The following is a 27,258-nucleotide window of genomic DNA, read 5'->3' as shown; positions in this document are numbered from 1 at the left end:
CAGCACTGGGCAGGTGAACACCGAGGTGAGGGCGTGGCCGGCTGACCTCAGGGTGGGCCGAGCCCCTGCAGGGGATCAGGCCACGGATGGTTGAGCTGGTTGCCAGGGGAGTGGCTGGGCTGCCTGGACCCCGAGGATAAGGGGGAACGGGGTGGGTTCCACTCCTCGGCCCTGCCTCAGACAGAGCCCACACCTCTGGACCACTGCTCAGTGGGCCTTGGCTGAGAGCTCGGGGCTCTGCTCAGTTGATCACGGCCTGGCCTCCACAGGCCCCTTCCTCCCGGGCTCTGGGAGGCAGCGTGTGCTGGGTCAGTTGGCTCATCAAGGTTTCCTGGGCGGCGGCACCTGACTTGCTGGGCCAGCTCCCCAGGGTGTGCTGTCTGGCCTTGCACATCGTCCACCCTGGCATTTCCTTTCCTCCCAACCCCTGTGGCCGATTTGCCCACCTGCCCGTATCCTTGTTCCTCACCCGCCCACCCAGCCTGGCCCCTGCAAGACAGATGCTGCCCCGCCCTTCAGGGACTCGGGCCGTGGGGGAGACAGCCTGGTGTAGTGCCTGCCATCAGACCTGCCAGATGACTGCGGGGGCGGGGGGCGGCGGCCCCAGGGTGGTGGCGGGTCTCCCTTTGTTCTGGGGTCCTTGGAGCATCCAGAAGCCATTGTCTGCGGCCCTCTAGGCGATAGCTCAGGGGTGAGGGACAGGTGACCACTTGGGTCACTACTGCCCGGCACCGTGGCTGACCTGCACTTTCATGGGTCTCCAGGAGGGCAGAGCTGGATGGCAGCTGGAGGCGGGGTTCTCACCTGGTGTGCACATGTAGGGAAGGCCGAGGCGCCGTGCAGGTAGCCCAAGGAGCGCTTGGGCTTACGTGCTGGTGCGAGTCCGGCCTGCGGGAGAGAACTTGAAAGGCTCATTTGAGACGCTCTCTAAGGCTTATGTGGAGGGAAGCATGGATGGGCTTGGGTAGGGTGGGATGGGCATAAAAAAGGAGTCCAGGAAGACCCAGAGAAAAGGGGCTTGGTTTTAGTGATAGCAGAGGACAGGGAAGGGGGTGTTCCTGGCTGGAGGCGACCACAGGAGCAAAGGCCTCCTGCAGACCCCGCCGCCCCCGCCCTGCCTCCCAGCTTTCTGGGTTGTCTGCCAGCAGCAGTGGACGATGAGCAGGCGTAAGCAGCCGTGGGACGCTTGCCCGCCTGGTGCTCCTCAGGGCCCCTGTAGGTTGCTGGCAGGGGTGGCTGGCGAGGCCAGTCCTCCAGAGCCCGGGTGCCGGGTCCCGGTTGCTGGTTTGGGCACATGGCACACGGCACGCCTCGTCTTGGTCAGTCTTCCAGCCAGCCTGCCTGGTTGGTAACTTGGTCCCCGTTGCACAGAAGAGGAATTTGAGGCTCAGCCAGCCCATGCCCCAGGACACGAGGTCAAGTTCAGATCCTTGTCTCTCAGGCCAGAGCCCTGCAGGAGGCTCAGGCTGCCGGGAGCTGTGTGCCCAGGCTGGCAGGGGCTCCATGGTGTGAGAACCCAGGGGGCCCTGAACCTGGCCCGGGAGAGTCGGCCGAGCGTTCCTGGAGCGAGAGCAGAGGGGAGGAGCTTTTGTCGTGGGAGATGAGTATGGTGGGGTGAGGCGAGGGGTCTCAGTGCCTATCCAAGTCTGGGCAAGAGACCCACAGTGCAGCTCATTCCTTTGCCAACAAATGCCTCTTCTGCACAAGCCGTGCCTTACCTCCAGGAAGCCTTCCCTGACTACCCCCCGATGCCAGTCTTTGTCCCTCCTCCAGAGTGGAGAGGCAGTAGGCACAGGTGGCTAAGAGCTCCAGCACTGGCAGCAGGCGACCAGCTCCTTCAGGCCCAGGAGGGGCCTGCTCCTCTGGGAAGCCAGGAGGGCTTTCCACCAGGAGTGCGAGGAGAGGGCTCCGTCTGTAGGGGGCAGTGTGACAGGCAGGTTCCACACCCCCCCCCCCCCCCCCGCAGCCCCGCTCAGCTGGGGACCCAGTGGGTTTGAACCCAGCTCTGTCACGTTGTGACACCTGACTTTGGTTCTGTTCCCAGCCTGCCCTCCAAGGACGAGGGGTCATTGCCGCCACCACAGTTGTCCCCTCCCCAGCCTGAGCCTGTGGAGCCCCCATCCACCCTCCCCTGTGGGCCTCCCCAGCCTCTGTCTCCGCCTCCCTGCCCCCCGGAGATCCCACCGAAGCCTTCCCGCCCGCCCCCGGAGTTTGGTGAGTGTGCTCAGGGCCCTGCAGTAGCTGCATTGTGCTGCCCCTTTGCCCCTTCTGCCCACCCTGTGGCCCAGGAGGGGTGCGGCCTCCTTGAGCCTCATGGAACCACCTGTTGCCCACCCACTGTCGGGAGTTAGCCATGCTGTGAGTTCCGGGCATGGGTGCTTCCTTGTGCTGGGATTGTCCACTTTTTCTCCAAAATTGGTTAGCCTTTTAGGGGCATTCCCCACCCCCGACCCCCAAGCTTACTGCCTGTGGTGACCCGCCTGTCCTTTGGTATAAATAGCACTTCCTGTCTCCTGTGCCGGTTTTTAAGTCAGGCTCGGTGGGGTGGGCGTCTCTCTCAGCCTCGGGTGTCTGGTGTGGAGCAGCTCCGGGCGTGGGGCCAGGCCCCTGGCTTCTGAGTCCCCCACCTCCTTCTCTTCCCAGATGAGTCCGACTACGATGAGGTCCCAGAGGAGGGGCCCAGGGCCCCAGCCAGCGTGATGACCAAGAAGGTGGGGTGGGGCGGCGGGCAGGGTCAGCCCTCTGCCCTGGAGCCTTGCAGCCCCTGGGCACCACCACACTCAGAGGCAGCCGTTTCCTAGGGGAGCCCCCTTCCCGCATGGCACTGTCTGGCCACGCAGGGGTCAGGGGTCAAGTGCAGCCTGGAGCCCTGGGTCTGGAGCTCTACCCCGGTGCGTGTGTGAGGCCTGCCCTCTCTCCTGTCTCCCAGGGTCCGTGGCTGTGTTCCACTGTCCGTGCCCCACACCCTGCCTCTCCAGCCCCAAGTCTGTTAGTCTAACCCTCTCTCTTTCCACCTTTATCTCTGTCCTGGGTCCCCGAGAGTGGTCTCAGCTTGTGGGGGGAGGGGGTGTGAGGAGGCAGAAGTGAACGTGCTGACTTGCGAGGGTCAGGATGGGGTGCACGGAGGGAGTGGGCAGTCCCCCGGGTGTGTGTGACCTGGGCGTGAAGGGAAGTGTGATGCCGAGTGGGTCTGGGGGTGCAGGAGGAGCCTCCGGTGAGCCGAGTCCCGCGGGCCGTGCGTGTGGCCAGTCTGCTGAGTGAGGGAGAGGAGCTGTCTGGAGAGGAGGAGGAGGAGGAGGACCACGCCTATGAGGGCGTCCCCAAGTGAGTGCTCCTCTCCTTCCCCACCCCGCCCTCTTCCTCTCAGAGCCCTGTCCCCTCCTGCCCTCCGTCCCCTTGGCCCCCAGCCGCGCCCCCAGCCTGCCCCTGCCCCACTGTGTTCCCTAGTGGTGGATGGCGCACCGACAGCCTGAGCTCCTCCCCGCCTGGCCTCGTCCCCGAGCTTGTACCGCCTGCCGTGGCCATGGACGGGCTGCCCGGGGGCTCCACCTCCGTCACACGGGTCATCAAGGCTGGCTGGCTGGACAAGAACCCACCTCAGGGGTGAGTGAGGCCTCTCGGGCCCTGCGTGCTCTGCGTGGGGACAGGCGGTGTTCCGGGCTGCTGCTGTCACAGACCCCAGCGCCAGAGGGGCTCGCGATGATTTGCGCGGTTCTTCCTCTACACAGTCAGGTCCAGACCCTAGAAGTCCTTCTCCATCTGACCTCAGTCATTCTTGCTGGGGGTGAGGTCCATTTTCTTCTCAGCTGCCTTGTGGGATCCTTCCTCTCTTGAACCTGCTGATCCTAACTTTGCTTGTGACTGCAGGGGGCCCAGGGGGCGTGTCCCACAGCTGCACCTCTGCCCCCAAGGCCTTGCTTGGAGACCCTGCACTTGTATCTCGCCAGGTCGTACATCTATCAGAAGCGATGGGTGAGACTGGACGCTGATTACCTGCGCTACTTCGACAGTAACAAGGTGAGGCCGATATCTGGGCCCAGGCACAGTCCGTCTGGTCCGGCTCCTGGACCCGGGTCCTCACGGCCCATCAGTACATGGGCTGAGCTTGGGGTCAGCACCGGGAGACAAGGCTGCAGCAGCCTTCCTCTGGGCTGAGGCTGGGAGAGTCGGGGAGGGGCAGGGTCTCACTTGCACGCTCTGGATCCCAGGATGCCTACTCCAAGCGCTTTGTCGCTGTCGCCTGCATCTCCCGCGTGGCTGCCACTGGTGACCAGAAGTTCGAAGTGATCACCCACAACCGGACCTTTTCCTTCCGGGCAGAGAGTGATGGTGCGAGCAGGGAGCGTGGAGAGGGGATGGGAGGTTTGGCCAGATACCTGGGGGAGAGAAACAGGATATGCCTCTGAGATGGGGGGTGGGGGAACGGGAACAGCAGGGGCTGGGGGCTGGTCTGGGCGGGCTTCGTGGCAGGGCCCAGCTGCAGTTTACCCCTCTGCCCTTCCCACAGTGGAGCGGAAGGAGTGGATGCAGGCCCTGCAGCAGGCCGTGGCGGAGCAGCGGGCCCGGGCCCGGCTGTCCGGCGCTTACCCGTTAGGAGCCCGAGGCTTAGAGCAGCCCGACCACGCTGGCAGCCTGGAGCTGCGTGGCTTCAAGAATAAGCTGTATGTGGCCGTGGTCGGGGACAAAGTGCAGCTCTACAAGAATCTGGAGGTGAGAAGGGGGCCGCCCTCTTCCTGGGTTCCCCGGCCCTGAGCTGGCCCCATGCCCATGGGGGCCCTGAGCCCTGCCCTTTCTGCTCCCCACCCCTGCTCCTGGCTCTGACCACTGCCTCTTAGTCCCTGAGTTCAGCCCTGCGGTCACCACCCCACCTGTTGCTCATGGACCTGAGTGCGGCCCCTTCCCACGCCCCGTTCCCATCTGCCCTCCTCTCCCTCCTAGGTGCATTCTAGGCCCTAAGGTACCACATCCCCCCCTTCTCCCCACTCTGGATCTCAAGCCCTGTCCCCAAGGCCTTGTCCTCATCCCTCCCCGCCTGCCCACCAGGAGTACCACCTGGGCATCGGCATCACCTTCATCGACATGAGTGTGGGTAACGTGAAGGAAGCCGACCGGCGCAGCTTCGACCTCACCACGCCCTACCACATCTTCAGGTGAGCCCTGCCCGGCCGCGCCCCCTGTGTCCTGCAGCGTGGGGAGCTGCCTCTTCCGGCCCAGCCCCTTCCTGCTTCACTCACCCGCCACTCAGACCCCTCCCTTCTAAGAAGTCCTGCCCGCTGCCCCGCTTCCCTCTGGCCCCCCTCGTCCCCTGCACCCGCCACACTGCTCCCCAAGTTGCCCGGAAGTGGCTTTGTGCACCCACTGCCCAGCTCCCTCGAAAGGGCTCTTGGCTGTCAGGAAGGCTCCGGCACCCACAGAGGCAACTCCTCCCAGGCCTCGGCTTGTCCTTCCATGTCTGTCTGTCCTCTGCACCCTCCCAGGCGTTCAGCCACCCCCTTCAAGTCCCTGTGCTGTGCCTGGCTCCACCCCATCTCAGCGGGCGACCTGGGAAATCCCCTGGTCTCTCTGTACCTCAGTTTCCCTGGGACCCAAGGGGTCTGTGCAACTCTAGGAGGAGTGCAGTGGCCTCATGGCGCTGCTGCCTGCCCTCAGCCCAGATGTCTGCCTCGGAGGGGTCTTCCTTCTGGGTCTGGCCTGCGAGTCCAGCAACTATGTGCACATCAGCTTCCCAGCTCCTGGTTGCTCCCAGGGCCCCCTCTGCCCATGGAGACCCCTGCCTCTCTGCTTCCCTCTGCCCTAAACCTCTCTGGCCCCAGGCACCTGCCCCCAGAGCCCATGGCCACCTGTCTGAGCCTCTTGGTTCCATGCAGTGTGACCGCCAGCTGGAGAGCCACGGTTTTGCTTGTCCGTGTCTTGTGTTTGAAGTTCTCTCTGAGGACGTCTTGGCCTGCGGTTCTTCACTGGTCAGCTTGCCACTGACCCCCCTGGGGGCGGAGGGTCCATCCTGGTTGATTATTCAGAGGTCTGCCCACTCCCCCATCTCCTCGTGGACGCCTGCTCCCAGGAGGCTGACTGGCCTGGCTGGAAGCCTGCAGAGATGGGCTTGGCACCTGGCAAGTCCCCTGCCGCAGGCCGCAGTGGGCAAGAATGGTCCAGTGCCTCTTTTTTTTTTTTTTTTTTTTTTTACAGGCAGAGTGGACAGTGAGAGAGAGAGACAGAGAGAAAGGTCTTCCTTTTGCCGTTGGTTCACCCTCCAATGGCCGCTGCGGCCGGCGCGCTGCGGCCAGCGCACCGCGCTGATCCGATGGCAGGAGCCAGGAGCCAGGTGCTTTTCCTGGTCTCCCATGGGGTGCAGGGCCCAAGCACCTGGGCCATCCTCCACTGCACTCCCTGGCCACAGCAGAGAGCTGGCCTGGAAGAGGGGCAACCGGGACAGAATCCGGCGCCCCAACCGGGACTAGAACCCGGTGTGCCGGCGCCGCTAGGCGGAGGATTAGCCTAGTGAGCCACGGCGCCGGCCTTTTTTTTTTTTTTCTTTTTTTTAAGATTTATTTATTTATTTGAAAGGCAGAGTTAGAGAGAGGTCTTCCATCTGCTGGTCCACTCCCTAAATGGCCACAGTGACCAATCCTGGGCCAGGTGGAGCCAGGAGCCAAGACCTTCATCTGGGTCTCCCACATAGGTGCAGAGACCCAAGCACTTGGGCCATCTGCTTCTGCTTTTCTCAGGTGCATTAGCAGGGATCTGGATCAGAAGTGGAGTAGCCAGGGTTTGAACTGGCGCCCACACGGGATGCCAGCACTGCAGGCAGTGGCTTTACCTGCTGTGCCACAGCTCCAGCCCCATTTTTTTTTTTTAATTTTTAGAATTTATGCTCATTTTGTTTGAAAGGCAGAGTGACAGAGACCTTCCGTCTGTTGGTTCACTTCCCAAATGCCTGCAAAAAACCCAGGTCTGGGCCAGACTGAAGCCAGGAGCCAGGGACTCCACCTGTGTCTCTCCTATGAGTGGCAGGGATCCAGGTACTTGGGCTGTCACCTGCTGCCTCCCAGGGTTTGCGTGAGCAGGAAGCTGGATTGGAAGTGGAGGAGCTGGGACTCAAACCGGCGCTCTGATATGGGATGCAGGCATCCCAAGTGCTGACTTGTTTGCTACCCAAATGCTCACCCCAGGAAGGCGGTTTGGACAGCATCTCTGTGCCTCGTCTTTCCTGCCTGACCCTCTCCGTTGTCCTCAGGGTGCCCTTTGCCCTCCTCTGCCTGGCCCAGGCCTGGCCCTGTTTGTCTCCCAACCTCTTCTCTGCCGACCTGCCCTCCTTCCTGTGGGCCCTGGAATGCCCTGTGTGCCACCCTGCCCCTTTGCCCATGCTGTTCCCTCTGTCTAGAACACCCTTCCACCTCTTCACCCAGCCCAGCCTTCCTCCTCTGTCTAGTCTTAGGTTAGGTATCATTTCTTCCCAACTCCCTGAGCTGGGCAGAAGCCCCCTACGCTCCCCTCCCCAATGGATCCCCCAAGTTCACGGTGTCCTCACCTTTGTCCACACCTGCCTTCCCCACCAGACCCAGGACACCTTCCTCTTCTGACTGAGGGCCCCCAACATTGTGTCCCACGCCCCCACTGTGCCCCCAAGTCCTTGGAGCCTGCTCCCACCAGTCCCCTCCTGTGTCACCAGCTTCTCCGCCGACTCGGAGCCAGAGAAGGAGCAGTGGCTGGAGGCCATGCAGGGAGCCATAGCCGAGGCCCTGTCGACCTCGGAGGTGGCCGAGCGCATCTGGGCCGCGGCCCCCAACAGGTCCTGTGCCGACTGTGGGGCTGCGCAGCCCGACTGGGCCTCCATCAACCTCTGCGTGGTCATGTGCAAGCGCTGTGCAGGTGTGTGTCCCGGCGGCACCGGCTGTGCAGTCGCTCCCCTGTGCGGAGGCACAGAGCTCAAATGGCTTGTTTGGGGTCTCCTGGCAAGTAAGCAAGTGGGATGTAAGCACAGGCCCTCTGGGGTCCAGTGTTTCGGACACATCAGAAGGGTGGGAACAGTCCAGGCCAGGCCAAGGGAGGGGCTGCGGAGGCAGGGGACCCAGGGACATGGTGAGATTTTGTGGGAAGTTGCACAGGGAGGTGCCAGCTTCCCTCCCTGCTCCAGGGGTCCCTGGAAGACCGGGGTGTGCCTAAGAGAGACTTCATTCCCTCCAGCCTCAACCTCCCCTCTGCCCTTTTGTCCCTGGGTGATGTACTCACTTGGCTCTGGGTCCAGGTTCCTGCAGCTTCCAGGCTAGTGGGCTGAGGATCTCAGGGCCCAGTCCTGTGCTGTGGGAGCAGGGGTGCCTGGTTGGGTTCCAAGGTTGTACAGCGGGCAGACACAGGCCTAGCCCTGGGTCCCGCCCGGGGCGGGGCCCCTGGTGACTGGCTCTCCATCCGTAGGGGAGCACCGTGGCCTGGGCGCTGGTGTATCCAAGGTGCGAAGCCTGAAGATGGACAGGAAGGTGTGGACAGAAACGCTCATCCAGGTGGGGAGGCCCCTCCCTGCTCGCCGCCGGTGCCCGGGTCTCCCAGTCCCCTGGCCCCGTCACACTGACCACAGAGCCTTGGAGCTAGAGGAGGCCTTTGTTACAGCGTAGTGGCTGGGGACTTTGGCAAAGTTGGCAAACTGGCAGGGAGGTGAGCATGTTTTTACAGTTTGAAGGGTAGTAAAGAGAAGATAGAACAGAGACCAGACGTGTCCTGTAAAGCCCGGAGCGTGAGCTGTTGGGCCCGTCAGAGAGGAATGTGCTGAGCCCGGCTCTGCTGCCGCTCTCAGCCTCTGTGCAGCTGTGGAGGCTCAGGCCGGGGACAGGCTCTGGCCCAGCGTGGCCGCCTGCACCGCGAGCCCCGCCCCTTCCCGTCCCACGCCCCTGCCCTGCGCACCCCGCACAGCCTCTTGCCCTCCATCTCATCTGAACCCACAGGCATCTGTGTGTGTGCGTGTGTCGGGGTGTCTCCTGGGCGCTCACGGTACCCATTGTGGCAGTCACGGGGGAGAGCCTGCAGCGGGAGGCCTGACCTGGGGACCCGAGTCCAGATGCAGATGGCTCGCCCAGTTCCCGTGTCCCTGCTGGGCGTTTGGCCCCTGAGATCTCTGCGTATATGAATCCCCTGTGGGTTAAAATCTTCAGTTCACAGATGAGCGTGCTGAGGTCCAGGGAGGAAAATAACTTGCCCAGAGTCACAGAGTGAGTCAGGAGTGGTGGGTGGGGAGGGGCGGGAAACAGCTGCGGGTTGGGTGATAAGGAGACTGAAAGAACTGAGCTAGCTCCCCGGCTGGGGACCACCACCCGCCTTGCCCGGATAGGGAAGTCAGGAGCAGAGATGAGTGCCCGGTCCACTGAGTGACAGGCTCGACGCCCGACCCCCAAGCTGTGCTGGCCTCAGGAATGCAGAGTTGCAGATGTGGGGCTGGGTGGGGCAGCTGTAGGGGCCCAGGGACTGGGCACCAGGCCTGGGGCGTCCGTCCACCTGTCGGACCAGCTGCCTCTCGTGCCATCACCGTGCCGTGGGCTGGTGGGAGCAGCTCAGCCACCCCCAGGCCAGGCTGCTCCTCACCTTCCCTGATGGGGAAGTGGGTGGTGGCCCGGCCACGCCAGAAACCAAGGCCTTGCCTGGCCGCCCGCGACCCCCTGACCGCTTGCCCACACCCACAGCTCTTCTTACACCTGGGCAATGGCGCTGGGAACCGCTTCTGGGCAGCCAATGTGCCCCCCAGTGAGGCCCTGCAGCCCAGCAGCAGCCCTGGTGCCCGGCGGCGCCACCTGGAGGCCAAGTACCGTGAGGGCAAGTACCGCCGCTACCACCCACTCTTTGGGAACCAGGAGGAACTGGACAAGGTCAGGCACTGCGCCCACGCGGGAGGGTCCCTGGAGAGCACCCCTTCCTCCCTCGACCTTCACCCATCTCTCCTGTCAGCTCACAGTGGCGGGTCGGCATAGGGGGAAGCTGAGGCAGAAGAGCCTTTCTTGCCGAAGCCGCAGAGAAAGTTAGGACAATGCAAGGAGGAGCCAGGCTTGGCCCTTGGGCCGAGGCCACATCCCCGTGTCTGTCTGCCTCCCTCCGGTCCCTCTGTCTCCCGCACCCTGCCCTGTTCCGGCTGAGTCCTGCCAAAAGGAGTGAACTTGATGGGGATGCTATTTCCTGTCAGGCTCATGAAAAACAGCTGGGCTGCTCCGGCCCACCCCCATCCACACCCCATTCAAGATGAGGCCTCCGCTGGGCCCCGGCCCCCTTTCCCGGCCGGGAGCCAAGCCTCAGGCCCTGATCTAGCTCAGCCCGGAGGGGAGGCCCCCAGCTCCAAGGCAGGGGCATGCCACCGGTGACCTTGGGTTGGCCTTCTACCCCTCCCCCAAACAGTCCCACCCAGACAGGCCCGGTCCAGCTGGACGTCCACTGGGAGCCTCCACCTCCCGGGGACCCAGGCATCCTGCCCCCAGCCCAGCCCAGTCTGGCCTGCAGGCCAGGAGGGCGGCAGCTCCCATTGGTCGGGAGGGCCGGGCAGGCGGTGAGGAATTCAAATGTGGGAGGAATTAGCTACAAAGCAGCCCCTCCGCCCCTCCGCCAGGCTGAGGGAGCTTGAGAGCTGGCTGACCGGGCAGCCGGTCCTGGGCCCGGCAGTGGGGGTGAGGCCTGGGCGGCTGGGACCCCCAGCCCCTGCCCCTCCCCACCTCGCCCCTCCTCCTCTCTCCCCCTTTTTCTTCCTCCCTGCTGTCTTTCAGCCTGAGGGTGGGCTGCTCCCGACCCAGGTGACCCCTTCTTCTCCGTCCTCTCCTACCGCTGCCCCCCTCCCCACCGACCCCCGCTCCGCCTGGCCTGACCTCCCCTTGCTCTTCCCAGGCCCTGTGCGCCGCAGTCACCACCACAGACCTGGCTGAGACGCAGGCGCTGCTGGGCTGCGGGGCCGCCGTGAGCTGCTTCTCGGGGGACCCTGAGGCCCCCACGCCCCTGGCTCTTGCCGAGCAGGCGGGGCAGACACTGCAGATGGAATTCCTCCGGAACAACCAGGGCACGGGTGAGCAGCCTGGGGCGGGGGTGCCCGCGGGGTCTGCCTGGGGCCGCGTGGCGTGTGGCACGTGGCACCCGCTGGAGCCGCGGGGCTGCGTGGCCGCGTGGCTTTTGGGCCACGCTGGAGCTGGGTTTGCAGCCCCTCTGGCAGCCTGTGTCACCTTGAGTGTGTGTTGGCGTGCGTTTGTGCTTCACGTGCATCTCTGTGACTGCTTCTCTGCACCCCGGGCTGCTCTGGGTGTAGGTTTTCTTGCTTCTGAAAGGCCAAGGGCCTGGGGCTTTGTGTGTGTGCGGAGTGTGTGCGTGACCCACCTCGCTGTCTGGGCTCCGTCGCAGGCCCAGGAGTGAGAGGTGCCTCCAGGGCTGCATCCCAGGGCTGAGGGTGGAGCACAGTGGCTGGGGCTCTGGGCTCAGGGCCACGGGTGGGTGGGGTGGACTGGGCTGGAGAGAGCCCAGGTGTCCAGGGAAGCATGGGAGACCACCCAGCTGGCTTAGGCTTGGGGAACAGGACGCCCCACCCCCACCCGGGGCTGACCGCTGGGAGCAAGGCTGGAGCCAGGCTGCTGCCTTAGGCTTCGCGCTGTCTGGGACAAACTTCTCTCCCAAGGCCTCTCTCATTCTGCGGTGCCTGGCCCAGTGCCTCAGCCGGGGGCCAAATGAGGTGGGCTAGGCCAGGAGTCAGGGATCTTCCCAGAAAGGGAGGTGCTGGGGCTGGCCCCCGAGGATGCTGGGAGGGTTCCACAGGTCGGGAGAGGTGGAGAGTGGAGGGCGCTAGTGCTCTTCCCCCACTCCGAAGGCGTGCCTCGGCCGGACTCGACGCTGCCCCTGGAGAAGCACTACTCTGTCGTGCTGCCAACCGTGAGCCACAGTGGCTTCCTCTACAAGACCGCCTCAGTTGCCAAGCCACTGCAGGACCGCCGTGCCCGAGAAGGTGGGTGCTGCCGTAGACCCCGCCCCGGCCCTTGGCATTCTGGCCTGGCTGCGGGGAGGGTGTCGAGCGGCCCGGGGCCGTCACCGTGGGAGGTTTTGTAGGTACGGTTCGTGCTGTGCCGTCGTCGGTGCTTCCTAAGTGGACTAGCCGGGGCCAAGACGGGCACCCCGTGAGGGGTGCGCGCTGTGTGGGGCATCTGGGTGTTTGCAGCCTGTGTGTGGTGGGAAGCTGCCAACAAACTGGAAGCTGCCTCTGTCTCTGATCTCAGCCTTCTGTTCACTCCCTAACTTACAAGAAGCCACCAACCCGCGCCCGCGCCCGCACCCGCGCCCTTCCTCTGCCCCCTCCCTCGCTGCGTGCGGCTCTCCATCCCCCTCACTGCCTCTCACGTAGGCCGGGTCCCCCAGCGGGGCCTTTGCTGGTGCCCCCCTCAGCGCTTTCCCAGAAGCCTGAGTGGCCACTCGCTGTGGTCAAGCCTCCATCTAAATGTCACTCTGCAGGACGTCGTCCCAACCCCTTCCTCCGAAACAGCATGCCCCACCTCACCCCCAGTGTGAATCTGTCCTTCCTGGTGTGTGATTTCGGTCCTCTGCACCCCCCGACCCATGCTTCTCTGGGGCAGCCTTGGAGCCCAGGCACCTCCGACAGTGCCCACACAGGGCGTACTTGGTGCAGGTCCTTGGTGACCGACGCGGGTGCACAGCCCTTGCAGGGCAAGTGAAGGGCCATGTGTGCTCTGGGGATATTGTTGGGGCCCTGACCTCTGCATCCTGCAGCACCTCCTGCAGGAAGCACCCCCGACGTGAAGCCCTGCAACCCCCAGAGAGATGTCTTTGGAACTCATCCACTCCCTTCTGCTCACGGCCGCTGGCCTACCTCCCTCGGCCTGATAATGTCATTTATGTAACGGCCTGAGTCATCCTTTTCACCCTGGGTGCCAGGAAGCTCTAAAGCACTGTGGACTTTGGGGCTGTGGACTGTGCAAGCCTGCATGGCCTTGATCGTCTATTCTTTCCACTGCTTTTCCGAGTCCAGAGTCCCAGTGGGGTCTTGGCAGTCTCCTGAGAGCCACTGTGGGAGGAGGCAGGGTGTAGAGTGATGGGTGCTTCTGGCAAAGGAGGGTGGGGCACGGAGATGGGTGTAGAAGGTGTCCTGGGGGCTCTAGACTGTGCTCACAGGAACAGGGTGGGCAGGAGTTGGGAGTGGCCAGAGAGGCAGGTGGAGAGGTGGGCGGGGGCACGCACTCGCCTGGGTCTTGCGTCCAGGCCGGGGTGGGGCAGGTGCCGATGGTTCTGAGAAGAGGAAGGAGCAGCCTGGCCTGGTGAGACTGCTTCTGGGTCCCGGCAGAGGCCTGGCTGGAGGGCAGAAGACAGGCGAAGAGGCAGGGTGGTGGAGGTGCAGAGAGGAGCGTGGATTTGGGGGAAACTGGGTGATAGGAAGACACAGTTCCCTTGGGAGTGGGGGCCCGGGGAGGCTGGTGCGGTGGGGCTCCCTCGTGACTCCCTCGCCCAACCTCTCCCCAGAGTTCAGCCGGCGCTGGTGTGTCCTTAGCGACGGGGTCTTGAGCTACTATGAGACTGAGCGGGCAGTGACCCCCAACGGGGAGATTCGGGCCAGCGAGATTGTGTGCCTGGCAGTGCCCCCTCCCGACACCCATGGGTGAGCACTGTGGGGCAGAATCACAGACTGGTGTTGCTGTGAGGTCCTCCCCCTCCCCACTGAGAAATAGGGAGGCAGGGCCTCCCCAGGGTCACATAGCAGACAGGCCACTCAAGGGCCAACGGGGCCTCCTGCGGCTCCAGCCCCAGCTTTCCCATCCCCTCTTCCGGGGGCCGAGGGAAGGGCAGACGGGAGGGCACTGTGGAGCGGGGCAGAGAACAGCGGTGGGGGGAGGGGCCTGAGTCCCGCCTGTATGTTACAGCTTTGAGCACACCTTTGAGGTGTACACGGAGGGAGAACGGCTCTACCTGTTTGGGCTGGAGAGTGCGGAGCTGGCCCATGAATGGGTCACGTGCATTGCTAAGGTGGGCTTGGGTTAGCAGGGCTGGGGGGGAGGCGTCTGGTGGGCGGGGTGGGGCCTCCCATCTGCCTCCTCTGTGTGCCAAGGCCCTGACACGACTCTGCAGAGAAGGGCTGTGGGCCTTGCACTCCAGAGGTGCTCCGTAAATGTTCGGTGACAAAGGACAGTCAGAGCCACCTTGGGAGGGCCAGTGCTGCCGCCAGGGGGGGTGAGCCCCTTGGCCCCGGAGCAATGCAGGCAGAGGCTGGAGGGCAGCGGCAAGGAGGCTGCTGAGGAGGGCTCTCACTTGCTCACTGACCCGTGGGCCCCCGAGGGTCCATCCTCACAGGCGTGGGACCCCGGCTGGAGCAGACCTGGTCCTGGCTCCTCAGCAGCTCCCTCCCTTACAGCAACTGGGTGCTAGGACAGAGAACATGACACTTCCCCCGGGGCGGCCTGCTGGTGCCTGGGGAGGAGTGGGTGTGGAGCAGGTGCGGCCACTGTGCAAGTTGTGCCCTGGGCAGGAGAGGAGGCCGCTGTGGGGCGGGGGCCCAGGTGACTTGGGCGGGGGCAGTGCTGGGGGCTGACATGATCGCCCCCGCCCCCCAGGCATTCGTGCCTCCCCTGGCGGAGGATCTGCTGGCCCAGGACTTTGAGCGGCTTGGGCGCCTACCCTACAAAGCTGGCCTGAGCCTGCAGCGGGCCCAGGAGGGCTGGTTCTGCCTCGCCGCCTCCGAGCTCCACGCCGTCTTCCCAGAGGGACCCTGCGAGGAGCCGCTGCAGCTGCGGAAACTGCAGGAGCTCTGTGCGTGGCCCCAGCCCTGGGCCCCCAGACCCCGGGCACCCCACCCCGGGCTCCCAGGCCCCCAGCCCAGCCTGCCCACTCGTGTCCTCTCCCATCCATGAGTGCCTCCCAGAGAACTTCTGTGTTGGTGGGTGGGTCACCGGGTATGTGTGTGTGCCCAGAGAGCGGGAGCAGGTTGGGGGTCATGGTCAAGACCTGGGCCTCACCTTGACCGCCCCCTCCACAGCCGTCCAAGGGGACAATGAGAACCAGGTGCTGGTGCTAGTGGAGCGAAGGAGGTGAGCCCTGGCCTCCCCAGGGGCAGTCTGCAAGCCCAGGGAGGGTGGGCCAGGGGGGTCCAGCAGTGACTGCCTGTCCCTGGCCTAGGACACTGTACATCCAGGGGGAGCGGCGGCTGGACTTCGTGGGCTGGCTGGCCGCCATCCAGAAAGCAGCAGCCAGCTTGGGGGACACCCTGTCGGAACAGCAGCTGGGCGACTCGGACATCCCAGTGATCGTGTACCGCTGTGTGGACTACATCACGCAGTATGGTGAGCCCCGCCCCCGCGGCCAGGCCCCGCCCCGCCCCGCCCCCTGCCTCCCACTGACAGCGGCTGCACCCGCCCATCCCCAGGCCTGACCTCCGAGGGCATCTACCGCAAGTGCGGGCAGACGTCGAAGACGCAGCGGCTTCTGGAGAGCCTGCGGCAGGACGCGCGCTCCGTGCGCCTCAAGGAGGGCGAGCAGCATGTGGACGACGTCTCCTCCGCCCTCAAGCGCTTCCTGCGCGACCTGCCCGATGGGCTCTTCACTCGTGCCCAGCGCCTGGCCTGGCTGGAAGCCTCAGGTTGGCCTTGCAGCCAGCCGGGCCTCGTCCTCTGGTGCCCCAGGATTCCCTCCCCACCCCATGGTGCTCTGGGGACCAGGCGGGCTCCGCTTCCCGTTCCTCCACCGGATTCCTTCCCCTCGCTGAGTGCGTGGCCCGGCAGGGGGCGCTGTCTCCCAGCACCACAGGCAGAGTGGCCGGAAGGTGGCCGCTGCAGGGTTTCTGACCTGATCCGTGTCCGCCCACCCAGAGACAGAGGAAGAGGAGGAGAAGGTCTCCAGGTACCGAGAGCTCCTGCTGCGTCTGCCTCCTGTCAACCGGGCCACCGTGAAGGCGCTCATCAGCCACCTGTACTGGTGAGGGCCACGCGGTTGTGAGGCTCCGCCGGAAATGGGGGAACGAGACTCGGCCACCCCCGACCTAGGGGCTACCCTCCCTGGGAATTGAGTCCTGGCTGTGACCTGCTCTGACCTTGGACGTTCTCAACTCATCTCCCGTAGAGGGGGGCCAGGGGCCCTTAGCCAGGTTCCTCTCCAGAACCCAAGAAATGGTCAGAAGGACCCCCTCCCACACCTCAGTCAACGCTCTTTCTGACCAGGACTTCCCTGCCCCACTCCAGTGCCCAGTCTCGGACCCAGCAGGAATCGGGAAGGGGAATGAGGAGGCTCGGGGCCGCCTCCCCACTGCTGGCCTCTGTCCCCACCCTCCAGCGTCCAGTGCTTCTCAGACACCAACCAGATGAACACGCACAACCTGGCCATCGTGTTTGGGCCCACGCTGTTCCAGACGGATGGGCAGGACTACAAGGCTGGCCGTGTGGTGGAAGACCTCATTAACCACTATGTGCTGGTGTTTAACGTGCGTCCCTGGGGGACAGTGGGTGGTGCAGGGGGAGGCCGAGCCTCCTATGCAGCCGTGACCACCTGTCCCCGTCCCTCTGCCCTCCCCAGGTGGACAAGGAGGAGCTGAGGAAGCAGCGGGAGGAGGTCACGGCCATCGTGAAGATGCGAGTGGCCGGCACTGCTAGTGGGACCCAGGTGCAGGCCGGGGCCTGGGTGGGGGGAGCTGCCTGTGCCCGCTCCCTGGGCCTCCAGCTGAGCCCTGTGTCCCTGCAGCATGCTGGCGACTTCATCTGCACCGTGTACCTGGAGGAGAAGAAGGCAGAGACGGAGCAGCATGTCAAGGTAGGGGCTGGATGCCAGCTGCACCCAGCACAGGCTTGGCGGAGGAGGGCGGGGGAGCAGGGCTTGCAAGCCGAGGAGAGCCCTGGCTGGGCCGGGCTGGGCCGGGCTGCTGTCTCCCCTGCTCTTCAGAACTGCTCAGGGACACCCCCCGGGACTCCGGTGCCCGAGTTCCCTGCCAGAACGGGGTGTGGGCCCCGAGTCACACAGCTCGGGGACTGGGTAGGCTGATCTCCTCCTTGGTCACCGCAGATCCCCGCCTCCATGACAGCCGAGGAGCTCACCCTGGAGATCCTGGATCGCCGGAACGTGGGCGTCAGGGAGAAGGACTACTGGACCTGCTTCGAGGTCAACGAGAGGGAGGAGGCAGGTGGGTGCCCCTGGGCTGGGCGCCGGGGCAGGGTCGCCTGTGTGGTGGGGACGGGGTGGTGAGAAGCGTCTGGTTGACAGATGTCGCTGTGTCAGGATGGCAGTGGAGGTGCCAGCGGTGGTTGAGGTGCTGCTGTGAGGAACAGTGAGGCAGAGACGCCATTGGCGTTGATGATGCCCCCCCCCCCCACCGGCGTCAGTGAGCGTGGTGTTGCTTGCAGGGGTGATGGTGGTGAGGCTGGTGACAGGCTGGTGGGTGATGCCTCCCTGGTGGTGCAGGAGTGATGGGGTGAGACCTGGCAGTGGTGTAGGCGGGGGTGAGACGTGGTGGTGCTGTAGGAAGGGGTGAGACGTGGCAGTGGTGTGGGGAGGGGTGAGACGTGCAGTGGTATGGGGAGGGGTGAGACGGGGTGCAGGGGTGAGACGTGGCGGTGCTGTAGGAAGGGGTGAGACGTGGCGGTGGTGTGGGGAGGGGTGAGACATGGCGGTGGTGTGGGGAGGGGTGAGACGGGGTGGGGTGTGAGACGTGGGTGTGGTCTAGGCAGGGGTGGCTATGATGGTGTTGTGCGGTGCCTGTGATAGTGTCAGGGGTAGTGGAGGCATTTTATGGGCAAGTGTTTCTTTTTTTTTAAATTAATTTATTTGAGAGGCAGAGTTACAGAGAGAGGAGGAGAGAGAGAGTTCTTCCATCTGCTGGTTCACTCCCCAAATTGCCACAGTGGCTAGAGCTGAGCCGATCTGAAGCCAGGAGCCAGGAGCTTCTTACCTACCGGTCACCCATGCGGGTACAGAGACCCAAGCACTTGGTTCATCTTCCACTGCTTTCCCAGGCCATTAGCAGGGAGCTGGATTGGAAGTGGAGCAGCCGGCACTTGAACCGGCGTCCATATGGGATGTCGGCACCCCAGGTGGAGGCTTAGCCCACTGCGCCACAGTATCAGCCCAAGAGTGGTCTTAATGGCAGCAGAGGACAAGGGTGTGTCCACATTCATTTGCTTTATTATTTTTTCACAGTTTTTTTCTTTGAAAATTGTTTCAACAAACACTTAGAAGTAGTATGTGTTCATGGGGTACCATGGGGCATTGCGATACATGCATACATTGTGTAGTGTCCGATCAGGGAAAATGTATCCATCTCTTCCCACATTTAACGTTTCTTCACAGTGAAAACATTCAGAATCCTGTCTCCTAGTTTTGTTCGTATAGAAAAATGCACAGCGCATTAACAGGGTCTGTAGCTGCCCTCCCGTGCGGTAGGGCGCTGTCTAGTGCTGCCTGCAGGGAGCCAGGCGTGCCGTGCCTGTCCTCCCGGAGCTCCGTCTGGCACGGGGTGGAGACTGATCCAGAGACAGCACCGGCAGTGGTGCGGCTGCAGCTGTGTTAACTCTGCGAAGGAGACTCACGGCAGCACTGGAGGTGGAGACAGGGTCTCTGGCTCCAGTCCCTGAGCTGGGACGGTTACTTGGTGAAAGGCAGAGGCCCAGCCTTTCCAAGGAGGGGACAGCAGGGAGCGTGGTGAGGGGGATGAAAGGGAGGCAGAGGTAGCCCTGTAGGGCCTGGCCGCAGTGCACAGCTATCAAAGGGATAGTGACGTGGGGTTAAGGAGCTCACTGGCCGCTGGGTGGGAAAGGTGGGGACGAGGGAGGTGAGAGCCCGTGCAGAGTCCACTTAGAACGTCATGGTTTCGATCAAGAGAGGAGCAGGTGACATGGGTCAAGATGGGGCCGTGGAGATCGGTGGAGCAGGCTGGACATGCAGGGGCTGAGGGAAGAGGGGTTTGTTTCTGGCTTGAGCAGCCGGTGGGTAGCAGTGCTGCTGTTCCCTCTTAGAGGGGCACCTTGGGAATCTCTCAGGCTGGGGGTGGGGCCTGCTGGGTTTGGGTAGCTTTGGTCACGGCTAGATGTGTCAAGCCTGAAGCTCAGTCGTGGGCAGGGTGGTAACAGTGGTGGTGCTGGCACACCAGGCAGTGGAAGGAGGGTGTGGCCAGTAACAGTAGGTGTGGCCTCTCCCCAGAGCGTCCCCTGCACTACTCGGAGAAGGTGCTACCCATCCTGCACGGGCTGGGCATGGACAGCCACCTGGTGGTGAAGAAGCACCAGTCCATGGAGGCCATGCTGCTCTACCTGGGTAGGTGGTAGCTGCAGGGTGGGGCAGGCGAGGTGCGTCCCTGTGTCCAGAGCCAGCAAGGAGCAGCTCGGGTGCTGGGGACCAGGCAGGCGCCTCTGTGGAGCCTGGGGCAGGGTGGGGCGATTCCTCCATCCTGGGTCTCGGGGCACCTGGGTCCCCGGGAGGGGGGTTGTGCCGCTGTGCCCACTCCAGTCCTCCCCCAGCCAGCCGTGTGGGCGACACCAAGCACGGCATGATGAAGTTCCGGGAGGACCGCAGCCTCCTGGGCCTGGGCCTGCCCTCGGGCGGCTTCCACGACCGCTACTTCATCCTCAACAGCAGCTGCCTGCGGCTCTACAAGGAGGTCCGGGTAAGCAGCTCCCCCGGGCCCCTGCACCCGAGTGCACTCAGACACCCATGCACAAGCCTCCCCCTCGATCTGCAAGGGGGAGCAGCCCCATCCTGGGGCCCCAGGACGGGAGAGCTGTAGATTCTTGGGTACCCTCCACTGTGTCCTGGGCAGCCACTCTGCTGTGCCCTGTAGCCCCAGGAGGCTGTGGGGCCTTACACACTTGCTCTGTCTTACCCATGCCTGTGCATTGTCATGACACCCACAGAGCGTGCTGCATGGTGACAGCCTGGGGTTGTGACACATGCTTGTCCGGTCACCTCACAGATCAGAGCCTTCCTGTCCCATTGTCCATGCCACTCTGTCCATGTGCTGGCTGTCTGCCCAGACCAGACTCCAACTTAGCCCCCCCTCCCCCATTACTGCACACATGCCCTGGCTCCAGACCAGGGACTTCTTCTCCCATAACCCTGATCCTCTATCAAACAGAGCCAGAGGCCATGGAGCGGGGCCCCTGAGACCGTGAGTAGCTGTGGACTGACTGCCAGCTGCCTTACACCGCCTGGGGGTGCCGAGCGAGCCTGGTGGGGACATGGGGTCACAGCCAGGGCTCCTGGCCATCTCCAGGCATGGTGCCCTGCCCCCTTTCTGGTCAGCAGTGGCTCCTTATCTTGGGGCCCATGGCCTAAGCTCCTGCCCTCATCCCAAATCCTGTCCCAGAGTCCTTTCCCAAGATAGGGTCCCCTGTCAGTGTGATGCTAGAATCTTCCAGAGGACTTAGTTACGGAAAGTTACAGAGCCAGTAGCAGAGGGGCCTAGGTTTGAATTAGAACTCTGATCCTCATCTCTCCAACCCTGGAGAGAGTGCCAGGGCTGTCGGAATGTCCTTGCCACTGCCCCAACCCTAAAACACCAGGCTGAGACGAGAGAGGCTTGGGGGCTGCTCCCCACCTGCGCTAGAAGTCTCTTCTGCAGCCTCCCTGGCTGCTTGCCCCACCTCTGCCACCCCCACCCACGGGAGGGGAGCTCCTCCCTCGAGGCTGCCATGATCCTAGCGAGGTGCTTCTGCTGGGCGAAGGCGCTTGCTGAGGTTCACGTGAGACTCGGTGCCCTACGATGCCCCTGCGGATCCCGGCCATACCCCGCAGACTCGTCCCAGCCCAGGGTCTAAGCTGAGCTCCTGCAGCTGCCCTTGCATGCCCTGAGGACATGTGGGCAGAGCTGGCTGCCATGGTGGGACCCACGCTGCCACCTCTTTGCACACTAAATCTCTGTCGGTGCAGCTGGGCCCCTGCCGACCCCGGCGGGGGACCCCTACTCTTCTCCCCTTTACCTCCCTCTCCCTTGGCTCCTCACTTCTGAGCCTGTCCCCCCTCTCAGTCCTCTGGGATTCTGAGATGCTGTCTCCCTGGCCCCTGGCTGCTTAGCCCCTGGGAGCAGAGGGGGAGGGGCACTGGAGCTCCTGGAGAGGCAGCCGCTGACACCCCCCCCCCCCCCCCCCCCCCGGCATGGAGGGCTAGGAAAAGGGAAGAGATCTAGGGCTTATCCAGCCACGCCCTTCACACCCTGAGTCCCAGTCTGCACCATGTACCTGTTAGGGCGGATACTGTCTGCATCTTGCAGGGGTGCCAGTAGGCTCTGAGCGATCGCATTCCAGTGCAGACAGGGCAGTGTGAGACTTGCTTTCGTGTTGCTGGTAGTGTGCTTGTTCCTTGACCTGGCGATGGAGTCACCTCCTGATTAACCCATCTTCAGCTGAAGATATCGTGGAGTCACGATGAGTCCAGTGCACCTGCTGCCCCCACCCCCCTCCGGCAATGTATCCCATGTCCCCCTTGTGCTGCATGACTGACAGGAACTGTGACCGTGCCCCGCCCCCATCAGCAAGGAACCAGCCCTAGCCTGGAGCTAGCCCTAGCCCAGGAACAGATTGAAATTCAAAGTCAGGCTTCTAATGAGCGTGTATTGCCTTTGCCCTTCTGTAAGATCAGACAGTCATAAGTCAAACCTTCATAAGCTGGGGACAGACTGTAGGGACTCAGGCTCAGCAGTGCACCTGTTGGGCTCAGAGCAAAGGATGCTGTCACTCCCCAGTGACAGCCAGCACCTCAGGCCTGCTGGAGACCCTAGCACATGTGTTAGCTCTGGAGGTGTTGCTAACTCTGGAATGTGTGGCTTATTAGGGCAACAGGACCCAAGCCTCATCCTGGGGGTCTCTCATTGTTAGAGACCCCAAGGCCCATGTGAAAGGCGCATTCTGGGCGGGTCTGGGGCATCCAAGGTGAGCTTCGTCTTTGCCGCTGACCTCGCACCTGCGAGATGCTGGCAGCACTGGCTGATGATTAGAACGGAAACCCTGTAGGGTTGGATCTCCAGGGGAGACTGCACTGACTGCTGCTCCCCCACCGCAGGTCCCCCGCACCTTCCCGCCCTAGCCACCCTCTCGTCACACCCATGCCACGCAGGCACTCAGAGCAGTGGAAGCTGAGGCCTGGCCTTGTGTTCGCAGATCCTCAGGGAGCTGCGCCTGGTCTCGGAGCCTCCATCCCTGCACTTCTCTCCGCCCCGTCTGATGCTGCCGGGGGCCTGGGACCCATGGCCTGTCGCTTCCCGTGGCCCACCTCACTGCTTGCTTCTGGTCCTCTTCCCCTCCCACCTGCTCCCCGACCTCTTGTGTCCCCTCTGCACCTGTAGCCCAGACTCCCCAGCGTCCTTCCTTTGTCCTGCCCAGCGCCTGGGCTCCCCACGCCTGCAGTCTGATCTCCCCCTGGCCTGGGCCTCTCCCCCTGCCCGCCCTCACTGGCTGCTTCCTGTCTCAGGCCTTGCTGTGTTCCCACTGGCATGGGGCGGGCGGTCTTCCTCCCTGTGGTCCCCCCACACCTGGTTGCTCCCCTGTCTGCATTCTGACTGCTGTTCCCTCCCTGCCCGCCCAGTGATTTGCTGTAGGCATTCCTGGGCACGTAGCGCTTGTCGGGTCAGCTGCAGCCCGTGGGTCAGCAGCAGGTGTCCAGGTAGAGGCAGGGTGAGCAGTTCCCACTGAGGCCCTCCTAAGCCACACCCCCTGTGATACCACAGGAAAGTCCACCTGCTCCTGAAGCTCCGCCCCTCCTTGTCCATCTCTTGTTCCTGCTGAGGAGCCATGCCTGGGGGTGGTTGGAAGCAATGGCGGGGAGCAGGGTGGGCCCGGCTCAGTCTCTGACCCCCCAGTTTCGGTTGTAAGTGAATCCCCCTCCACTGCCACCCACCCTGGTGCCCCTGCTGGCTCCAGGAGTGCCTGGCAGGGGAGGACTGGAAGCAACTGGCTCCCAGAGCAGGAGGAAGGCTCATTCAGCTCGCCTGCACGCAGCCTCCTCCTCGGGGCCGTTGCTCCTGGGCATCTGCTTGGAAGCCAGACCCCTGTGCAGAGGCGGGGCCAGTGGCGAGCCTGGCGAGGGCCTGGTGCCGCTCCCAGTACACGGGTCTCCTGCTTCCTGACCTGGCCCGCTGCCTGCTTCAGCCGGAGTCCTCAGCCTCCACAGACTCACAGAGCTCATGGCGGCTGGTCTCCTGGCCTCTGCTCACACGGTCAACCCTGGAGCCCCTGCGGCGCGGGGCCGGTGTGCAGGACACTGTGCCACAGCTCCCCGCTGCCCGCCAGCTGATTCAGGCCCAGGCTGCCGGTCTGCTCACTGGCTGGGCCGTGGCCGTGGGGACTGAGGGTTGACCATCTGCTGCTGCTGCAGGGAGAGAGCCCGGGGCGGGGGGGCGGGGGTGTGGGGGGCTGGTTGTGGCTCCACTGTGAGCAGGGAGGGCTTCCTATAGGGTGTGTCCTGTGCGGGATGCCAAGGGGGCTGGAGGGAGGGAGGAGGGAGCCGCCCCCAGTCATGGCCCTGACCCTCTCGAGTGCCCTCTTCTCCCCTCGCTCGCCCCAGAGTCACCGGCCTGAGAAGGAGTGGCCCGTGAAGAGCCTTAAAGTCTACCTGGGGGTGAAGAAGAAACTCCGGCCTCCCACCTGGTGAGCCGGGCGGGGAGGAACGCAGGGCCGGAAACTGATGAGGGAGGGGGCCTTGAATTCGACTGCACTCAGTGTAGTGGTTCCCCAGCCCGGACACAGGATAGAAACAAATCCTCAGGCCCTCTCCCAGACCTCCAGGGTCCTGGTCCGGGGGCTGGGGCCCAGCACTGTCCCCGACTCCCCCAGGTCCTTTCTGTGCCTCTGTCCCCCTGTTGTAGAGTAAGGGCCATAACGAGGGCCGGCGTGTATTCCAAGAAGTTGGGAACGGCTGCCTCCCACTGGTACTGTGAGGGCCTGGAGGCACCAGGCTTGGCTCCCGGGCTCTCCCCTCTGCTGGCTGAGCCTGGCCAGCCTGGGCTGGGGAGCCAAGGGCCCCGGGGGGGCCGAGAGGGGCAGAGACAGTGCTGCACTTGGGAGGAGGCCCTGAGCCCTGCCCCGGCTCTGGTGTAGGCTTCTGGGCCCTGTCCTGGGAAGCGGGGCGCGGAGGCCTCTGTGGGCTGCTCAGGGCCTTTGTCCTGTCCCCTCCTCTGCAGCTGGGGCTTCACGGTGGTGCACGAGACAGAGAGACACGAGAAGCAGCAGTGGTGAGCAGTGTTGCTCTTCTTGCTTCAGAGTCCCCGCAGTGCTTTGCTCTCTGCCCTGCCAGAGACCTGGGCTGGGAGACGCAGGTGCCCCTGTCAGCCCGGGCCTTGGCAGTGTGCAGACCTGTGCCCTACCCTGCAGGTACCTGTGCTGCGACACACAGATGGAGCTCCGGGAGTGGTTCGCCGCCTTCCTCTTTGTGCAGGTACCAGGTCAGGGTGTTGGATGAGGACAGTACCAGGTGCGAGTGTCAGGTGTGGGCAGGTGCCAGGTCAGGGTGTCAGGTGTGGGCTGGGGCCCTGGGTGGCTTCCACGTGGAGAAGGTACACGTGTGCGCCTGTCACACTCAGGCCACCCGCTGCTTCAGAGAGGGTTTGGTTAGTTCTCTTGCTTATTGTGTAAGCCCTCCCCAGTGAGCCTGCAGCCCTGAGGGCACGTGGAGCCTGCTCTTGGGCCCTCCCTGCGGGGAAAGGAGAACAGCCCAGATGTGACCTGCAGTGTCGCTGCGTGGTCAGTAGTGTGGTGATAGAGGGAAGCCCAGGGACCCTAATCTGGCCAGCTGGGGTGGGCAGCAGGAGAGGGTGCTGGGAGAGCTGAGGTGTTGGGGTTATGGGAGAGTCCCCAGCAGGGCAGGGGAAGTCTATGTAGAGACCACTGAGTCCGACCCCCCAGGCAGCAGGGCGTTCTAGGGGCAAGAGGGCTGTGCTGGCCCCAAGGGTCTGAGCCTGAGCTGGGCCCCGGGGGTGGGGGGCTTAGCCTGAAGACAGCAGAGCTGTTCAAACCAGAGCTGAGAATCCCCTGGGCTCCGGAGCCAAGTGTTTCCTGGAGCTGTGTTAGCTCTGAGCTTCCTGTCGGCCAGAACCTAAAAGGAAACGGTGGATTCCGGGGTTCTGCAGTCCGGGTCAGAGGTGGCGCGGGCCGGCTCCGCCCGGGTGCTGTTATCGGAGGGGGGTTGCTGAGTCCCACAGCGGCCCTGCTCTGACAGCTGCTTCTCCTATCTGGCCTGAGCTGGCCACAGCCTGCGTTTCTGGGACGGGTGGGTGGGTCGGAGCGAAGCCCCGCCCAGGCCGCAGCGTTCCCGCTCTGCCCGCCCCGCAGCACGACGGCCTGGTGTGGCCCTCCGAGCGGTCGCGCGCGTCGCGGGCGGTGCCCGAGGTCCGGCTGGGCAGCGTGGCGCTCATCCCCCTGCGCGGCAGTGAGAACGAGATGCGCCGCAGCGTGGCGGCCTTCACCGCGGACCCGCTCTCCGTGAGTGGCCCTCTGCCCCGCGTGGGCGCAGGACCGGCCGGCCCTCCCTGCAGCCCCCTCTCTGTTCTCCGTGGGGAATGGGCTTCACCAAGCACTCACGGAATCTCTGCTCCCCGCAGCTCCTCCGCAACGTCTGAGCGTGGGAGCCGCCCTGGCTCGGGGGACACCGCCGCCGGGAAGCCTTCTGTCCGGACCCCCTCTTGCCTTGTTGGCCTGGTGTGGGTCAGCAAGGGCACATGAGGAAGCACACCTACACCCCACATCCTGACCGCTGGTGGCGGGGCTCCCTGGCCTAGGTGAGGGCCAATGGGTCAGCCCGGGAGGAGCCCCGCTCGGCTCTGTGCGGGTGCTCCGCCCTCCTGGCCGGGCCTGCTGCCCTCCGAGGGCATCCGCCCTGAGCTTGCCGGGTAGGAGAGACGGGGAGAAATCCGGGCCTCTGGGGAGCACCATCCCGTCAGAGGCTTGAGACCCTGGGGCCCCGCTGGAAGGGAGCCCACCCCCGTGCCACAAACTCTGGAGCCACAGAAAGTAGGTGCTCCAAGGAACACCCTGCCTGGGTGTGGGGGCAGCTCTGGGGGAGATTCCTGCAGGGCTGGGAGCTGGACTTCGGGGGGTGTCAGCCCCCATCTCCCATCTGGGGGCTTTTTGATAATATAAATATATCTGTATATTTTATCCTGTGCTGATGAGGCCTGTGATTGGCGGAGGGGACTGGTGACTGAGGGCGTCCCAGGTTGGGAAGGGGCAGGAAGTTGGATAGTTTTGTGTGTGTGCCCTGAAGCCGGGGACCTGGGTCCTGCTCTCTGCAGGCCTGAGCTGGTTAGACACTCGCCCCTGCCCCGGCAGAGCCTCGGCTGGCTCTGTGCAGTCCCCCTGGCTCTACCATTCAGCCAGGCCCGGGGGCGGGGGGGGGGGGCGATGCCAGGCCGGGTCCCGTGAGGCCCTGAGTCCCCATGCCTGCTGCAGTCTGAGCTGACCGCCGGCCCCTCTGCCTCCTCCGCTGGAGGCACAAGGTCGCAGAGGAGGGCCTTGGGGCGGCTGTGGGCCCCTGGACCCTGCAGGGAGGCAGAGATGGATTCGGGCCTCCCTGGGGTGTCGGACACACAGCCCGCTTCTGCCTGGAGCCCCAGCGAGCAGACTGAGCAGCTGCACCGACCTCCTTGAACTTCGTTCTCAGCCCCAGCCAGTGGGGAGGGGCCTGCAGGGTGGGTGGGCCACGTGACCTCCGTGGGAGGCTGGGGGCTGGTGGGGGCCTTGGGGAGCCGGTTCTTGTCCCTGCCTCAGGGGCCTGACCTTGTGCCTGATTCACAGTGACTGCCACTTCTGCCTCTGGCCAGGCAAAAGCAGGCAGCGTCCCTTGTGCAGGTGGAGCTGAGCTCGCTCTGACCGCGGGCCCTGGAGCTGAGCGTGTGGGACTGGAGGCGGCGTCCTGCTCAGCTGCCACAGGCCCGGCTCCCGGCTCCCGGAGGCTGCAGTGACTGCATTGGGCCACTGGGGGGCAGCCATGGTCCACTCAAAGTTGTCTCTGAACCACATCACCAGTCTGGAGGGCCCAGCGTGGTGGTCCTGGGCCAGGTGTGCCTCTGCTGGGGTGCAGTGAGGCCGGCCCTGCCGTTGGCTCACAGGCAGTTGATACTCTTGATGGAAGGTGGCACAGCACAGGAATCTGCTTTGGGCTCTTGGCACTAGGACCCAAGAGGGAGCAGCCTTTTCCAGAGGCCTGCGTGGGTAGTGCCTGTGCAGTCACAGCCTGCTCTTGGCGAGGAGCAGAGTTAGGCCCAGAGAAGGCAGGAAACTTCCCCAAGGTCACACAGCTCTCCTGAAGTAGGCCTGACATCCATGTTCACTGCCACTTTGGAGGAGGTGGGGA

At 64.0% G+C, this 27,258-nt stretch overlaps 1 protein-coding gene across 7 annotated transcripts in view; it reads left to right on the top strand.

Moving 5' to 3' along the window:
* Positions 1-26,063, top strand: part of ARAP1 (ArfGAP with RhoGAP domain, ankyrin repeat and PH domain 1) — a 54,871-nt gene extending 28,808 nt beyond the window's left edge. For 2 of the 7 annotated variants that reach the window (XM_051851128.3, XM_070074955.2), the window contains 32 exons: positions 2,045-2,214; positions 2,644-2,711; positions 3,203-3,324; positions 3,448-3,603; positions 3,948-4,017; positions 4,209-4,329; positions 4,508-4,710; positions 5,044-5,150; positions 7,670-7,869; positions 8,413-8,498; positions 9,669-9,851; positions 10,852-11,026; positions 11,816-11,950; positions 13,474-13,609; positions 13,872-13,974; positions 14,559-14,754; positions 14,981-15,032; positions 15,121-15,284; positions 15,368-15,580; positions 15,810-15,915; positions 16,270-16,417; positions 16,510-16,596; positions 16,675-16,743; positions 16,993-17,110; positions 19,123-19,236; positions 19,440-19,585; positions 20,054-20,086; positions 23,476-23,558; positions 24,092-24,142; positions 24,282-24,345; positions 25,239-25,388; positions 25,508-26,063. In XM_051851128.3, the coding sequence (XP_051707088.3) occupies positions 2,045-2,214; positions 2,644-2,711; positions 3,203-3,324; positions 3,448-3,603; positions 3,948-4,017; positions 4,209-4,329; positions 4,508-4,710; positions 5,044-5,150; positions 7,670-7,869; positions 8,413-8,498; positions 9,669-9,851; positions 10,852-11,026; positions 11,816-11,950; positions 13,474-13,609; positions 13,872-13,974; positions 14,559-14,754; positions 14,981-15,032; positions 15,121-15,284; positions 15,368-15,580; positions 15,810-15,915; positions 16,270-16,417; positions 16,510-16,596; positions 16,675-16,743; positions 16,993-17,110; positions 19,123-19,236; positions 19,440-19,585; positions 20,054-20,086; positions 23,476-23,558; positions 24,092-24,142; positions 24,282-24,345; positions 25,239-25,388; positions 25,508-25,525 (3,847 nt within the window). In that variant the 3' untranslated portion in view covers positions 25,526-26,063. Of the gene's footprint in view, positions 1-2,044; positions 2,215-2,643; positions 2,712-3,202; positions 3,325-3,447; positions 3,604-3,947; positions 4,018-4,208; positions 4,330-4,507; positions 4,711-5,043; positions 5,151-7,669; positions 7,870-8,412; positions 8,499-9,668; positions 9,852-10,490; positions 10,761-10,851; positions 11,027-11,815; positions 11,951-13,473; positions 13,610-13,871; positions 13,975-14,558; positions 14,755-14,980; positions 15,033-15,120; positions 15,285-15,367; positions 15,581-15,809; positions 15,916-16,269; positions 16,418-16,509; positions 16,597-16,674; positions 16,744-16,992; positions 17,111-19,122; positions 19,237-19,439; positions 19,586-20,053; positions 20,087-23,475; positions 23,559-24,091; positions 24,143-24,281; positions 24,346-25,238; positions 25,389-25,507 lie in introns of those variants that run through there. The other 5 variants (XM_051851140.3, XM_089330394.1, XM_089330386.1 and 2 more) reach the window with 5 other exon arrangements.
* Positions 26,064-27,258: the final 1,195 nt, after the last annotated feature.

The sequence above is a fragment of the Oryctolagus cuniculus genome, chromosome 1, assembly GCF_051225735.1.
Source record: "Oryctolagus cuniculus isolate XC-2025 breed Fujian yellow rabbit chromosome 1, ASM5122573v1, whole genome shotgun sequence".
NCBI lineage: Eukaryota > Metazoa > Chordata > Mammalia > Lagomorpha > Leporidae > Oryctolagus > Oryctolagus cuniculus.
Note: the sequence above shows the minus strand (reverse complement) of the source record. Positions and strands in the feature narration are given on the sequence as shown.